The sequence below is a fragment of the Scomber japonicus genome, chromosome 19 (genome assembly GCF_027409825.1).
Source record: "Scomber japonicus isolate fScoJap1 chromosome 19, fScoJap1.pri, whole genome shotgun sequence".
In the NCBI taxonomy this organism is placed as follows: Eukaryota; Metazoa; Chordata; class Actinopteri; order Scombriformes; family Scombridae; genus Scomber; species Scomber japonicus.
Genome location: NC_070596.1, coordinates 1,245,112 through 1,259,822, shown reverse-complemented (window position 1 = coordinate 1,259,822; position 14,711 = coordinate 1,245,112). Strand labels below are relative to the sequence as shown.

Genomic DNA, 14,711 nt, shown 5'->3' with positions numbered 1-14,711 from the left:
ATTGTTTTTGTACTGACTTATTGTTCTTTATTCTTATTCATTTAAATTTGACTTGGATCAAAGCCACAGTGATCATGATTTGAACGGACTGTGTCTCCTTCATCTTTGATTAGATGAATATGATCATTGTAAATAACTGTAAGACAAATTTAAAATAATGGAATCTAATCCAGTCCAATCATAGTCACACCCACACTCATTTATGGTGGCACCCAGGACGCAGCAGAGTAACATGACTCACATTGTGTTGCACAGTGGTAGTTGATGTGTGTGGTTGACAAGTCAGAAGTGCTGTGAACAAAGGTCGACAACATACTGGACTCAAATATTCCCTCATCCCGTTCCAGCAGTGACAGATCTCAGTGTGTGGGCGTTTCTTTGATGCACAATGTGGGGCATTTGCAGCAGAACTATGGTGAGTAAAGTACCTTTTGCTGACTGTTGCTTTCATGTAAACTCAGAAGACAGCGTTATTTTACCGAAATGATTCGTGACACTGGCTTAATACAACAACATTTTCAGCTATAAAAAACTACTAGCACCGTTGTGAGCCTGCTTGATATGAACCATGTTTTTAGCTAAGTAACATTATTAGCACCGGTGGTGGAGGAATGTTTGCTAACACTAGCTACCTAGCTCGTCATGAAGTGAAATAGCGGTGTAGCTAACTGGGTGAAAGGTGATATTAGGGTTAGATAATATTTAACAATGCTAACAGACAGTATGGAAGACTATATGAGCGAAACTATAACATTCACTTTAATTTAATTTAAAACTATTAAGCGAAATGTAAAAAAGTTGTCCTGAATTAAATAGGGAAGAAGAAAACTTGGAAGCTAATTCTCATTTTAGATGATGTTAGACTGAGCCATAACAGGTGTTTCGGTTTAACTGGTGACCGTGTTAACTGGTGACTTTAAAGCATTTAAATTGGAGCTTAACCCTTTCAAAAAATACACTTCATGGGTTTAATATCTAAGTTAAGTTAGTAAGATAAACGGTGTGTTCAGAAGTCTCATTCACCTCTCGTAACGTAATGCAACGTGAGAAAGTCACCAGATAAAACAGTCACCAGTTAAACCATAACACCGGACTTACTCTTCGACAAATAAACATGTCTGAAGGCTAATAACAGGCTAATAACAGCTCATTTGGCATTAAAAGATAGTACTGCTAAAACTGGAAACATTAAATAGGTCACTACGACGAGCTGTTTTGTCTTCAGCCTCTTCATTACATATGCTGTGGTAACAATTATATTTTTAGAGTCTGACTATTTAAGCGGATAAAACAGCAGTCACCTTCAATTGTAGGTGGCACATGCATTGGGAACATTTTAAAATAGATAAGTATATTTTATGTTGGTCCTATCAATATCATGCAATGCCTTTGTTGACATAATGCTCAAGAAAAGTTGAAAATAAGCACAGACTGCCCTCTACCGGCGAAATGTTGCATGTCATTGTAGGAACTGTTGCCGAAACTGTGCCTCATTAGGTACTAATAATATAATAAGGTAAGAGAGTTTTAGAGTATCATAAAAAAGCTTATGATAGTTGACAACTATAAATAGCTATGGCCACTGATTTAGCACCAGGTACTAATAATATAATAAGGTAAGAGAGTTTTAGAGTATCATAAAAAAAACTTATTATAGTTGAAAACTATAAATAGCTATGGCACTGATTTAGCACCAGAGAAACTGCTTTGAGAAACTTGCAAATAAGTCAGTTTATTTAGTACATTTTCAAACCAAAAAGTTCTTAAATGTTTATTTTTTGAATGCCATATTCCACATGATCTGTTTTATATGTCTCAGACCTGCAGGCATCAGACTACTTGAGTGTATAGTTTTACCTCTTACAAATTGAAGGAGTCATCTTAGATGCAGTGTAATGACAACAGCTGAAATCTCTGGCAACAATATTGCTATGTGTGAAAAATAACATGACCGTTGTATGTTTCAGAGTTCTTTTTCACATTTGATTCTTTGTTTTTTTAGAGCACATAGTCAACTGGAGAAGCAGCAACAGCACACTTTTTCATAACGACTGTACAAACATGCACTCTTTCGTCACTCAGGTAAAGGTGGGCATGGCGAAGCCCTGTGGCTGGATTAAACCATGTCACTTGGTGAAGCCCGTGTCGGCGACCCGGGTCACCGGCAGATACCTGAGCCACCAAAAGGGGCTGCCCAGTCTCCCCATCCCCCCTCTGCAGCAGACCTGCGAGCGCTACCTCACCGCCCTGGAGCCCATCATGGAAGCGGAAGAGCTAAAACACACGGAACAGCTGTTGGACGAGTTTCAGAAACCTGGAGGGGTCGGAGAGAGACTGCAGAGAAGCCTGGAGAAGAGAGCACACAACACAGAGAACTGGGTAAGCTCAATAACTAGACCAAGGGTCTCTCTGACATTTGACATATTTATTTATAATACTATTTTCTGACTATTACCTCTGATCTGTTATTACTTGTGTCTGTGTGTGTGCATGTGTTTCCCGTAGCTGTCAGAGTGGTGGGTTCAAGTGGCTTATCTAGACTACCGGCTGCCTGTGGTGGTCCATTCAAGTCCTGGGTTGGTCTTGCCCCGCATGAACTTCCATGATAAGCAGGGACAAATGAGGTGATCGCACTTGAACAGTCCGCTTTCTACACATTTCATGTTTTATTTATTCTTTTATTATTAGAATCACAGTGGATGTAAATAACCTATTTAAGCAATTTACAACTGGTTGATGAGCTTCTTTTAGAAGACAGAAAAACGTGTGTGTGTGTGTGTGTGTGTGTGTGTGTGTGTGTGTGTATTGACAATATTTCAAATAGTGTGTTGACTGTATGTTTCTCATATTACCACAACATACTGTAGATAGTGTATTCCACATCATGCAGCTCCACTGTGCTCTGATCAGTTCAGTTTTTTTAAGTGATGTTTTTAGACACTGACTGTTTTATTATAATCATGTTCTGTCTCTGTGTGTAGGTTTGCTGCCAAACTGATAGCGGGCGTTTTGGACTTTAAGACAATGATTGACAAGTGAGTATTCCTCTTAATCATCCTGCAGCTTTGATTCATCTCTGCCTTCTTGTGGGTGAAGCAATATATTGTGGCAAGAATTGTAATGATATGAAGTATCATTTTATTGTGCAGCCACAATATCATTTAAAAAAAAAGAAAGAAGTTAACTTATTTACAGTTTGAACCCTCAAATGTTGAAAAGATAGTTAAGCTTTTTTTTTTCTTCCTGAGGCCATGTTTCTCTTCAGAGTTAAGTTGTCCTTATCTATAAATTAACCTATATACCTTTATTGAACATAAATGTATATGTATGAGGTAACCAAAGAGTGTGTATATAGTATACTATGTACATATATGATATACATATAAATATATAATATTCAGAAGACAAAAAGTCAATAATTATATATATGTTTTTTAATTCATACATTTTAATGGATATTTTAATGTGCATCAAATCTCCTATCGGAGTCATATTGTGTGGTGAAGTTAGTGTTGTATGTTTCACAGTGAGACGTTACCAGTGGAGTACCTGGGCGGGAAGCCTCTGTGTATGAATCAGTACTATGAAGTGCTGTCTTCCTGCCGCATCCCCGGTGTGAAGAGAGACGCCATAGTGAACCACGCCAAGAGCTCCAGACCCCCCAAACACATCACTGTGGTACACAACTTCCAGGTGAGACAACAATATCATCAGTGGTCCAGGAGGCTGTGTCACAAAACAGGCTCAACTTAGTCTGGCTCTCTCAAGTGTCCTTATGATGCTTGATAGTGTCTGATATTCACCACCTACACTTGTTATTTCAGCTGACACTGAGAAGCTCGACTGAGTCTGTTATGTTTTTCCAGTTCTTTGCGTTGGACGTGTACAACAGTGATGGGACTGCACTGACAGCTGATCAGCTGTATGTGCAGCTGGAGAGGATCTGCAGCTCCGCACTACAGACCAACACGGAGCCCATCGGCATCCTCACCACCCAGCATCGAGACTCCTGGGGCAAAGCCTACGTCAACCTCATGAAGGGTGAGTTAAAAGACCAACCAACGTGACTGCATATCATGTGTAAAAAATGTCTAAAATGGTGTTTGCTTCGTCTGTTGTGTTCAGATAAGACCAACAAAGAATCGCTGTCGGCCATCCAGAGGAGCATCTTCACAGTTTGTCTGGATGGAGCGATGCCTCGAGGGTCTGACGACTCGTACCGAAGCTCCGCCGCCGTCCAGATGCTGCACGGAGGAGGAAGCCAGTGGAACAGCGCCAACCGCTGGTTCGACAAGACACTGCAGGTGAGCTACAGAGACATTTTAGACACACACACACTAGAGGTAAGATCGGGCCTAAAAAATCCAGCCCGACCCGACCCAGGCCCGCGGGTATTAAAGCCCGACCCGGCCCGAGCCCGATCAATTAACTTGATTTGCAGGCCCGAGGCCGAAAAAAACAGAAATTTTATATTTTATTTGTGAGGACTCAGGAGGAGGAGGAAAGGGAGGGGATGCGTCAGTCAGAGCCGGACAGAGCACTGCTCCGGGAAAAGGGACTGGTTGTGATTTGTGTGATCCCATTTGTGACGATGATGATAACAAATTAAAGCCTGTCTTTTGTAATGAATTCTCCCAGTTAAACAAGACTGTAAGATGCATATTCTCTGACAAGGAGAGGAACAGCAGCAGGAGCAGGTCTCTGGGCTTCATTGTAGATCACAAGGAAGGGCATCTGAGATACACGGGGTAAAGCCTCCAGAGCGCAGCAGGTTCACTATAGTCTTCGTTACTAAAGGCGGAAACAGACTTTAAAAATCCTCCGCTGGAGACTGCGCGCACGGATGAATCCTGTTTAGTAGTTAAATAGCAATTACCATACAGCGCCTTCTCTGTTTTATCCAAATTATTTATTTTATAACAAGTATTCCTTAGTTTAATATCCATACATCGTTTTAGTATACATAATACATAAATATATATTTATTAAAAAAAAGTTCGCGAGAGAGAAGCCCGGCCCGACCCGAACGTAATAATTGACATTTTGGGCCCGATTCGGGCCGGGTCGGGCTCGGACTCGGGCTCGGGCTTAAGATCTTACCTCTAACACACACTCACTCTCTTCCTGAGTTAAAGTGGAGTTGTTACTAATAGCTCACATAAAGAGAAAGGTCACATGATGAACACGAACAGTTGCATGTATTTACTCATCTTAACATAAATGATTAAAATCATTCTCATTTGGCCTTCAATAGAGTTACAGTACTCGTCAGTTGAATACTGGAATTAGCCATACATGGTTAATGAATGTGCACAGATTCAGGGCAGCTTGAATAATCTGGTGACTATTAACTAGTAGTCCACTAGTTAAAAGACAGCATAGGTTTAGAATAGAATGCCTTTATTGTCATTATACAAAGTACAATGAGATTTAAGCTTCACCATTAAGTGCACACATTAAAAAGACATAAAATAGACATTAAATAGAGTTTGCCTGTTGCTCCTCCTAGAGTTCAGCAAGGGTCACTGCAGGCATGGAAGAGTTTGAGGTTGCAAGGTTGAGGTTGTGTTAGTAACATCTTAAAATATAACCTTTATTATCATCTTCTCATTAATGCATTCGTAGGAATATTATTTGTTAGCATATCAGCAATAACAAACAGATAATTATTATCTCTGCTACATTTTTTTATGCTTTAAATGTTTTTCTCCAATCAAATAAATCTTTTACTGATTTTTACCTGCATGTAAATGTGAAATCTAGCCTGGTAGAAAGGCTTTAGATTGTATCATACATACATCAATAGTGTGTTTTCACATCACATGGTGAGGTGTTTCATAAAGCTTTCAGATGACTAGTTAAGTCAGGCTTTGGTCCAGGAAAATCTGTTTTAATAAAAGAGGTTCAAATAAGTCTGGCTTGAGTTATCATGAGTGAACACCTTTTCAGGTTTAGCTTCACCTCAGCTTAAACAGTGTTACAGTCACTATGTTAAACTGAAACCCTTTTAAAAACCAGCAGTCAGTCAGTACAGCTGCACTGTGACCATGAGTCAGCTTGTAGATTTCATTAGACATTTGCAGCACTTATTGCATACTTAAAATCTGAGCTCATATCTATTTCTATTATACTTGTATAGAATTCGGGTCAACTTAGGTGATTTTAAACTCAATTAAAGGAGAATTCCATCAATTTTACACATCAGCACGTGTTTTCTAGGTTTGGAGGAGTAAAACTGTTTATGTGTTGTTTCCTTTAAAAGCTTTTTCTGTCTCCAGAGAGAGCTGTGTGAAGTATGATGAATTGCCTTGAGTGATGTCAGTTGTAGTAGTCAGCCCTAACTGACGCTGAGTCAAGCTCGAAGATAAACAAGTGAGGTTAGTAGACCTCTGTAGCCCACTCCTCTCTGCTGGAGGCTGGCAGCTCCAGAGGGCCGTGGCACACAACCAAGATAGGTCTGGAATTTCCAGTTATCCTGGTTGAATTTAGCCATGACTCAGTTGCACGTAAGCAAGGGCTCTTAAGTTACCATGGAGATTTATTCATCTGCAGCTAGCCTGCTCCAGACCAGGCTCCAACAGCCAGACTTGATTAAATACCACAGATACACAGTCATTCAGTTACTGTTATTATTTTAATTGGAGCTAATCATTCATGTGATAGTCATTATCACTGTTAGGCTTACTGTTGTATTGTTTTTATGAAGACTGCAGTTCATATTGCTGTCAGGTTTGATGAATACATTTATTACTGGAGTTATTGAGTTGATTAGAAATGGCTGATGAAGCAAAGATGTATTCAGTGAAGTCAGTGAGAAGTACAATACATAAAGTCTCATTCATGTGTGTCTTTCTAGATTTGTCATGAAAACTACTTTTATTGGACGATATATTGTTTCAGAAATAATCACGATAAACGATATTGTTGTCATTTGAAGATCGTTTTATATCACTGATGTAATGATAATATAATATTATAATAATGTAAAGAGGTTTAGTTCCTGGTTTAGTTTGTTTGGTAAATTAAAGACAGGAAACACCAGTTCTGGTACCTTTTTTTTAAATGAATGTATACAGTTAGGAATCTTGAACACACTCATTTTAAACAGGAAGTGACAGAGTTAAGGTTAGAAAGTTAGAGATTTGGAGAGAGAAATTCAACCCCTGCCTACTCTCTCTCTCTCACCCCCCCACACATCCGGTCAGTTAGCGTGGTGCTGTTGTAAACATCTGATAAAGAAAAGTTACAAAGTCATCAGCGCCTGAATTCCAGTGACTTATGGTGTGGGAGGAGGAGAATGAACTTCTGACGTTCAACATGCCCCCCTCACGGACTCAACTTGTTTTAACAGACTTAAATCTTGACTCAGACTTGCCCAAAAATGTGTTTACACTTCCAGTTTACCAGCATTGTAATGCAAATTTGTATTATGTGTTGTTTTCCTTCAGTTTATCATTGGAGAAGATGGGACATGCGGCGCAAACTACGAGCACGCCCCAGCCGAGGGCCCGCCCATCGTGGCATTGATCGACCATGTGGTAGAATATACGTAAGTAGGTCAAAGATCATTTTTGGCTCTGCAGGCGTCTGTTTGGATTTCTGTCTTGTTGACTCTTCAAAATTCCATCACAGATAGTAAAGTGGTTTAATCGAGTACAGTTAATAGTGACTTTGTTCTTGTCTTGTCTTGTCTTGTCGTGTGTGTGTGTGTGTGTGTGTGTGTGTGTGTGTGTGTGCGTGTGTATGCGTGTGTGTGCGTGTGTGTGCGTGTGTGTGCGTGTGTGTGTGTGTGTGTGTGTGTGGAAACAGGAGGAAGCCAGAGACTGTGTGCACTCCCATGGTGCCTCTGCCCATGCCCAAGAGACTACACTTCAACATCACACCTGAGATCAAGAAGGACATCGAGGAGGCCAAGCAGAGCATGAACATGTGAGGGCAGCTTTGGGATAGATGTTCAATGACCAGCAAAATAAGTATATACACATATTTCTATCATATGGTGACTGTCCTGATGTCTGTCCCACCACAGACTGGCTCAGGACCTGGATGTGAGGGTTATCGTGTTCAGCCACTTTGGGAAAAATGTGCCAAAGACCCACAAGATGAGCCCTGATGCTTTTATACAGATGGCACTCCAGCTGGCTTACTACAGGTATGATGCTGACAAGTCATGTGGAGATGGACTGTTTTTTCATGAAGACTTTTTATTTATGCTTTACATTATAAACCGAGGGTAATAAGAATGTTCTCAGAAATAAAATAAAAAACTGGATAGTAGCAAATTTATGGTCATCAAAGCCAAAGCCATCTTATGTGAGTCAAAGCAGAACATAGGTGAACTCTACAAATGTCCCCTGAAACCACTACACTTGTTTCTGTAACTGCAATAAAATCTTCACAAGTAAAAAGCCAATAGTAATTTATCAAACCACCTGTTCAACAGGCATAAACATGAGAAGACACAACAAAAAGTCATTTGTATCTGCTTTGTCTACACGCTCTCATCCATTACAAATATGTGTTACACAAGCACAGCATGCTGGTTGAGCTAATAGTCAATTGTTCTAAAACAAGCTTCCTAAACCAGCCCCTCCTCCCTCTACCAGAGATGCATGCAGGCAGATCTTTTTTCTAAACTTCACTCAGTGTTTTGATGTAGGAATATTATTTATTATATTATTATACAGAGCATAATGTGACTACCCCAACCGGTTGAGGCAGATGTTCTCCCACTCTGAGTCTGGTTCAGCCTGAGGTTTCTTCCTGTTAAAAGGGAGTTTTTTCTTGCTACTGTTGCCAAGTGCTTGCTCATGTGGGAATGTTGGGTCTCTTTAAAATTAAACTTGATGAGTACAGTCTGGACCTCCTCTATGTGTAAAGTGCCTTGAGATGACTTTGTTGTGATTTGATTTGATTGATTGATTGATAAAAGACTATCATTGCTAATTGTATCCAGTATCACAAATGCTTTATTAAAGCACGTAAGAGGAAAGTTAGAAGATATTTCCCTCTATGGTTTTGTTGATCCTGGAGCTCTTTTTGTTACATAACTTGGAAGCTGAGATTTTTTTTAAAACTCTTAATATTGTTTAGTCATTGTGTTAATTCTTCCTTAATAAGCACAATGAATGTTCTCACACTTTGAAACCGTATTGATTGTGATGAATCTGTTTGTTGTGTGTGTGACAGTGTTCTCTCCTCTCCTGTGTGCAGGTTGTACCAGCGCTGCTGTGCCACATATGAGAGCGCCTCCCTGCGTATGTTCAGGCTGGGCCGCACTGATACAATCCGATCAGCCTCCAGTGCCTCAGCTGCCTTTGTCAAGGCCTTTGATGACCCCAGCAGACAGGTGTGGTCAATTGGTCAAGGGGCAATTCTAATGTAAAGTATTTTATGATAGACAGCATCCATTATCTTTCCAATATTCTATAACATTCTTATCTTACTGTTTTGCACAGAACACAGAGAAGGTCGATCTAATGGAGAAAGCAGTAAAAGCACACAGGTCTTATACTACCATGGTGAGTATTCACAGCACCAGCTCAATACTCGTGTCCCACTGTGTCACTGTGTAAAGGTGTCTTTATGCAGTTCTTCAGGGGTTGTTTCTGCCACTCTTATCGGTTTGACAGCAGAGTTGGTCAAAATAAACCGCTTAATAAAGTAGTTTATTCTAGAGCATTCAACTACAATCCATGGTCTTCAATCAGAAGATGGAGTTTGCTCAGTTGTGAGTTGCTCCATGCTTTGAAATTCACTTTTTAATGATTTGATTACTCTGTCACTAGAGTCCAATGCTGTTTTTTTTTTCAAGTAAACATCAGAAGGTCAAAAATACAATGAAAACTCTCTTTATAAGACATTACAAGACAAGCCACCGGGAGCTGCAGCTGGCAGACGGCTGCTTCTGTAGACCAAAACACTATCCACAGGTCAGAGAAGATGTTGACGTCATCCAGTGATGATGATGATGATTTCATCCTCCTTCTCACTCGACAAAAAAAGGGACAGGACAGACTTCAACCCATCTCACGGAAGACATAGATGAGACGCTGAATGTATAGATGCTGTGCTGTTCTAGCAGACTCAGCTGTATGTAATGATTAGTGCCGATTGTTGTCAATTAGAAGGGTATAGAATAACACAATCCTTATCTTTAAACACATGGTTATTAACAACACAAACTAATGAATTGTCTTCACTCTCACAGGCAGTTAGTGGTCAGGCCATAGACAGACACCTCTTGGGTCTTAAGATGCAGGCTGTCGAGGAAAAGCTCTCCATTCCTGAGGTGTTCAAAGACAGCGCCTATGCCAAAGCCTTGAACTACCAACTCTCTACAAGTCAGGTATGCAAGGTTTAGCAAAACTGCAGTAATGGCAAATATATTTTTTCGATAAACTTTAAAATACTCCATAAACATAACCAACCACTACATTTTCATCTCTTCACAAGGTACCGTCCAAAACCGACTGCGTCATGTGTTTCGGCCCTGTTGTACCCAACGGATACGGCGTGTGCTACAACCCCATGGAGGATCACATCAACTTCGCCATGTCGTCTTTCAACACCTGTAAAGAGACGAACACGGCACATCTGGCCCAAGCTGTGGAGGGAGCGCTGATGGATATGAGGACACTGCTGGAACAAACACCGAAAGCCAAACTGTGAAAACGGACTCTACAGGGCTAGCCTCAGTGACAAAGACTCCATAGCAAAAACCACTACCTGTGTGATCAAGTGAGATTTGGAAGACTATTCCCACCACCTGCTTATTTATCATCATGCACTTTAAATGATGCTGTGATACCTGCTGTGCCATGACCGAGTGGCCCTCGTCCTCTGGCAGCACAATACAATACGATACAATACTATTAGTAATGATGCACACAGTTTTTTAAAGGGGCCTTATTATGAAAACCTCATATCGTCAGTGCTTGTGCGTATATATTTGGGTTTCTGATGTGCCTACTAACACACACACTGTGGTATAAGACCACCCAGTCAGTTTGATGCCCCCTCTTTCCGACAAGGGTAGCCATTGTTATTTTAGCACACAACTGGTACTGCAGCAAACAGCACAATGTGTCTAAGTTGTTGCTTCAGCCTGTTTTCTTGAAGAATATCAATGCTGATGAAGATCTGCTAATTCGGTGGTGAGCACATTTCATTTCCTATAAATACTTAACAATAAACATCTCCCATTATTTAACCATTTAAACACTTTTAATACAAATGAGTGAAGCAGGTAATGTCGGGTTTGCATCAGTGGTAACTTTGGCTGCCCTTTGCTAGACTTCCTGAAGCTGACTAATCAGAACAGAGTGGGCTCATTGAGAAAGACAGGAGGTAAAACTGCCTTTTAGAGACAGAGGCTGAACTGAGGGGCTGCTTAAAGGGCCAGTATAACATAAATAAGGAGGTTTTTTTTAACTGTGAGCCATGCAAAGCTACTCTAGTGGAGTCCCAAAATAAAAATAAAGAGCTGGAAATGAGCAAAATAGGCGCCCTTTAATGGACATGGCCAGTGTCATTTATTCTGAAAAACAGTAACTTTACAACAGCATTTAACAATGAGTGCACTCAGTATAATAAACTGTATGCACAGATTACGAAAGCATATCCACAGATGAATAATTCACTCAACAGATTGTTAAATTATGAACAAAGAGTCTCAAACAATGCATCTAGCACTCAGAATAAAACCAGGGGATTGTCATTTAGTGAAATAAAAGCAGGTCACAGTTTGTTCACTATTGCACATCTACTCTTTTTAAAGCACAGATTACAGCTGATCTGTGGCCTGTATCATGAAGCCAAACCAACTGACATGAGATTAAACGGTGATGCAGAAATTCAGTCACTGCAGCAGCAAAGAGTGAGGTGGAATATAAATAATAGCACAATCCGTGAGTTCCTACTCGGCCAACAGACTTTACATTGTGATGATGTCACAGATTTTTAAATCACTTTTCTTAGCTCGAGGAAAGTTTTACAAATATAAAACCTCCATGGATCAAAAAATCATAATGGAAAGAGTCAAAATGTATCTTGTTTGCAGTTCGATGTGTCCTGTCAACAGTTTTAGTCTCTTTTACAATCGTGGTCAATCAATCTGTACTCTTAATTTATTTATCTGTGCACTCTGATTTCCACTACATTTCATTTACTACTATACAACACAACACCCAGCAGGCTCTGTGCGTTTACTTTGTGCATTATTACCACAGGGAGACGGCAAAGTCAGAGTGCAGTCTTACACATAGTGGTTTCAATGATGTTATTAGTTTAAACTTGCCATGTTTGAGATTTGTTCTGTGAAGTGCCTGAATTAAATCTTTTTGTCCTCAGATAGTCAGGTTGTCAGGTTTGACTGACTTGTGTTGGTCAGTTAGCATTTCATCCATGTTTATTCTGCATCATGGTTTACTGAAACACATGTAATTATTATGAATATACAACATGAATTGATTATATTGGGAGAACTGTCTAGCAGGAAATGTATATAACAATTTGTATCAAATATCAAATTGTTAAACACTCAAATAAAATTCTTATTTTCAGAGGCACTTGTATGGCACTATGTGATCTACTGTCAAATAAAGCCATAAATGCCCAAAAACATAATTAAAAAAATGTGAATCAACCCCCAAAACATGAATCCTACATTTCCCATAATGCAAATGGGTGGTATATTATTTGTTAGCCCGTCACTGTCCAGTAAACATGCACATCTTTTAAACTACACACTCCTACAATTGATGATGGAGCTAGGAGGGTGTGGGGAGGACTGAAATAAACCACTACTACTACGCTCTCTCTGTGTGTGAACCATATGAAAAAAATAGGTGTATGTCTCTAGGCGGTGCTACCTGCTGAGACACAGTCAGACACAGACACATTATTTATCCAGGGTTTCCCTCCTGGCTACGTGACCATGTGGAGCACGTCCTGATCACAGTGTAATATGTCTGAGCAGGAACACGGAGGAAGCACAACCTGCTCGAGGTTACATTTCAGCAGACTGTCAAACGAAACATGACTGTGACTAATCTTACACTTAGTAATCACCATGTTTTTCACTAGTGCTGAAGGAAAGTATCTACTCTGTTTTTAAAGAGATATACTGCAGGACATATACACACATGATATATGGTAGTTGGTTAATTAGTCCCATGATGATGACATTTACAGTGTTACAGCAGCAAAGTGGATAGCAACGATAGAAAAAAAAAAGATAAATATTAAAGTCTGTGTAAAGTAAGAATAAATATGCATTCTGTGCCAAATTTGAATGATTAAAAAAAATCGCCAAATATGTGAAATTACTGTAGGCTTCAGAGTTGTGTAAAAATCAGCCTCTTTCTCTGCTCCCAAACGTATGGGTTGTGCCCGCCGAATCCGCTGAAACCCCGCCCCCTACCAAGTGTCACCTGTCAATCAAAGTAAGTCACCACCTCTACCAGAAACATGGACGCTATGGCTGTGTCCCAATTTGGTCCAAATTGCGAGGCTGCATCCTCGAAGTGCGCATTTCGAGGCCGATTACGTCACAACACCGCGCGAAGGCTGTCCCAATTCGAAGACTCCTTCAAATGCAGCCTTGAAATGCGGCCTTCTTTTCCCTCCTCTTCGAGGATGCATCGCTACTATCCTTCGCGGCCTCCCAGATCCCAAGATCCTTTGCGCGGCGCTGTTCAGTGCCGCGAAAACACAACAATGGCGACACCAACAGGTGAAGACTTTTCATTCAAGTGTAAGTATTGGTTTGTTTTATTTAATTATTTTTACTTATTACTACTTATACTTTTATACTTTTACTAATTACTTATATTTTATTACTTGACTTATATCTTATATATATATATATATATAAATGGACTAAGATGAACAAATTTAGATTTTAATAAAGAGCTACGTTTGGGATTATCACTATTATATGTTATACTTCATTATTATCATTATTATGATAATTTTTTGCTATATTAGAACCCTTTTGTCTGTTGACATAGTAAAAAAAAACATGTTTTACATTACATTTTGTTTTATTTTTGTTTTAGGGAGCAAGGAGCAAACCGAGCTCCTGATTAAACAAAGAGGGGAAAATGACCATCTATTCACGGGGGCCAAAAACTCCGCCACGGCGGGATGGAGGTAAGGCTGATGTCCATTTTTGTACATCTTTGCATCCCTGTGTTGATGTGATCTTGTGTTTACCTTTTCTCTTGCTTCCCTCTGTGTTTAGAGCAATACTGGAAAAGATTGGGCTGAAGGGGAAGGTCCAGCCCTACCAGGCCAAAAAAAATGGGACAATTTTAAAAAATATATATAAAGTAGGTAGCCTACAGGTTTGGATTAGTTTTACTGTTACTAAATACTTTTGCTGAAAATTGCTGACATGATTGATTTCCACTGCCTTAGGATTGCAAATATCCAGGGACAGGGGAGGGGGCCAGCGGCAAGCCCACTGCTGGCACTTGGCCGTGGTTTGTCCTCATGGATGAGGTACTGGGGCAGAGGCCATCTATTGCCCCCCCTGTCCTCATTGCCTCCATCCGTGAGGACACACCAGGGCCAAGTGCCGCAGTGGGTGAGCAGGAGAGTGAAGAGGAGGAGGAGGAGGAGGAGGAGGACCAGCCAGGGCCCAGGAGGAAGAGGAGGAGGGAGGATGACCTCCTTGACCTCATAAAGGAGGACATGAGAAGGCAAAA

At 40.3% G+C, this 14,711-nt stretch overlaps 1 protein-coding gene and 1 long non-coding RNA gene across 3 annotated transcripts; both read left to right on the top strand.

The window, feature by feature from the left end:
• Window positions 1-276: 276 nt before the first annotated feature.
• crata (carnitine O-acetyltransferase a) lies at window positions 277-12,565 on the top strand. 2 transcript variants are annotated; one of them, XM_053339773.1, is made up of 14 exons: window positions 277-415; window positions 2,083-2,379; window positions 2,506-2,624; window positions 2,982-3,035; window positions 3,528-3,693; window positions 3,867-4,041; window positions 4,126-4,304; window positions 7,449-7,549; window positions 7,810-7,929; window positions 8,030-8,152; window positions 9,214-9,349; window positions 9,459-9,521; window positions 10,211-10,348; window positions 10,456-12,565. In XM_053339773.1, the coding sequence occupies exons 1-14, from the start codon at window positions 389-391 to the stop codon at window positions 10,669-10,671; spliced, it is 1,914 nt and encodes a 637-aa protein (XP_053195748.1). In that variant the 5' UTR covers window positions 277-388; the 3' UTR covers window positions 10,672-12,565. The 2 variants fall into 2 exon arrangements, with proteins under 2 accessions (XP_053195748.1, XP_053195749.1); XM_053339774.1 differs by lacking the exons at window positions 10,211-10,348; window positions 10,456-12,565 and adding an exon at window positions 9,898-10,031 and having other exon boundaries at window positions 9,459-9,577.
• Window positions 12,566-13,663: 1,098 nt separating this feature from the next.
• Window positions 13,664-14,261, top strand: LOC128380096 (uncharacterized). Its single transcript, XR_008323469.1, has 3 exons — window positions 13,664-13,756; window positions 14,061-14,154; window positions 14,246-14,261. It is a non-coding gene; the product is annotated as an uncharacterized LOC128380096 (long non-coding RNA).
• The last annotated feature ends 450 nt before the right edge of the window (window positions 14,262-14,711 follow it).

What these genes read in the sequence shown, in the direction of transcription:
- crata (XM_053339773.1), top strand. Translation starts at nt 389, where the DNA reads ATGTGGGGCATTTGCAGCAGAACTATG. An exon ending in CTACGTCAACCTCATGAAGG is followed by an intron (nt 4,042 to 4,125) that starts GTGAGTTAAAAG and finishes TGTTGTGTTCAG; the next exon opens with ATAAGACCAACAAAGAATCG. An exon ending in ACCAACTCTCTACAAGTCAG is followed by an intron (nt 10,349 to 10,455) that starts GTATGCAAGGTT and finishes TCTCTTCACAAG; the next exon opens with GTACCGTCCAAAACCGACTG.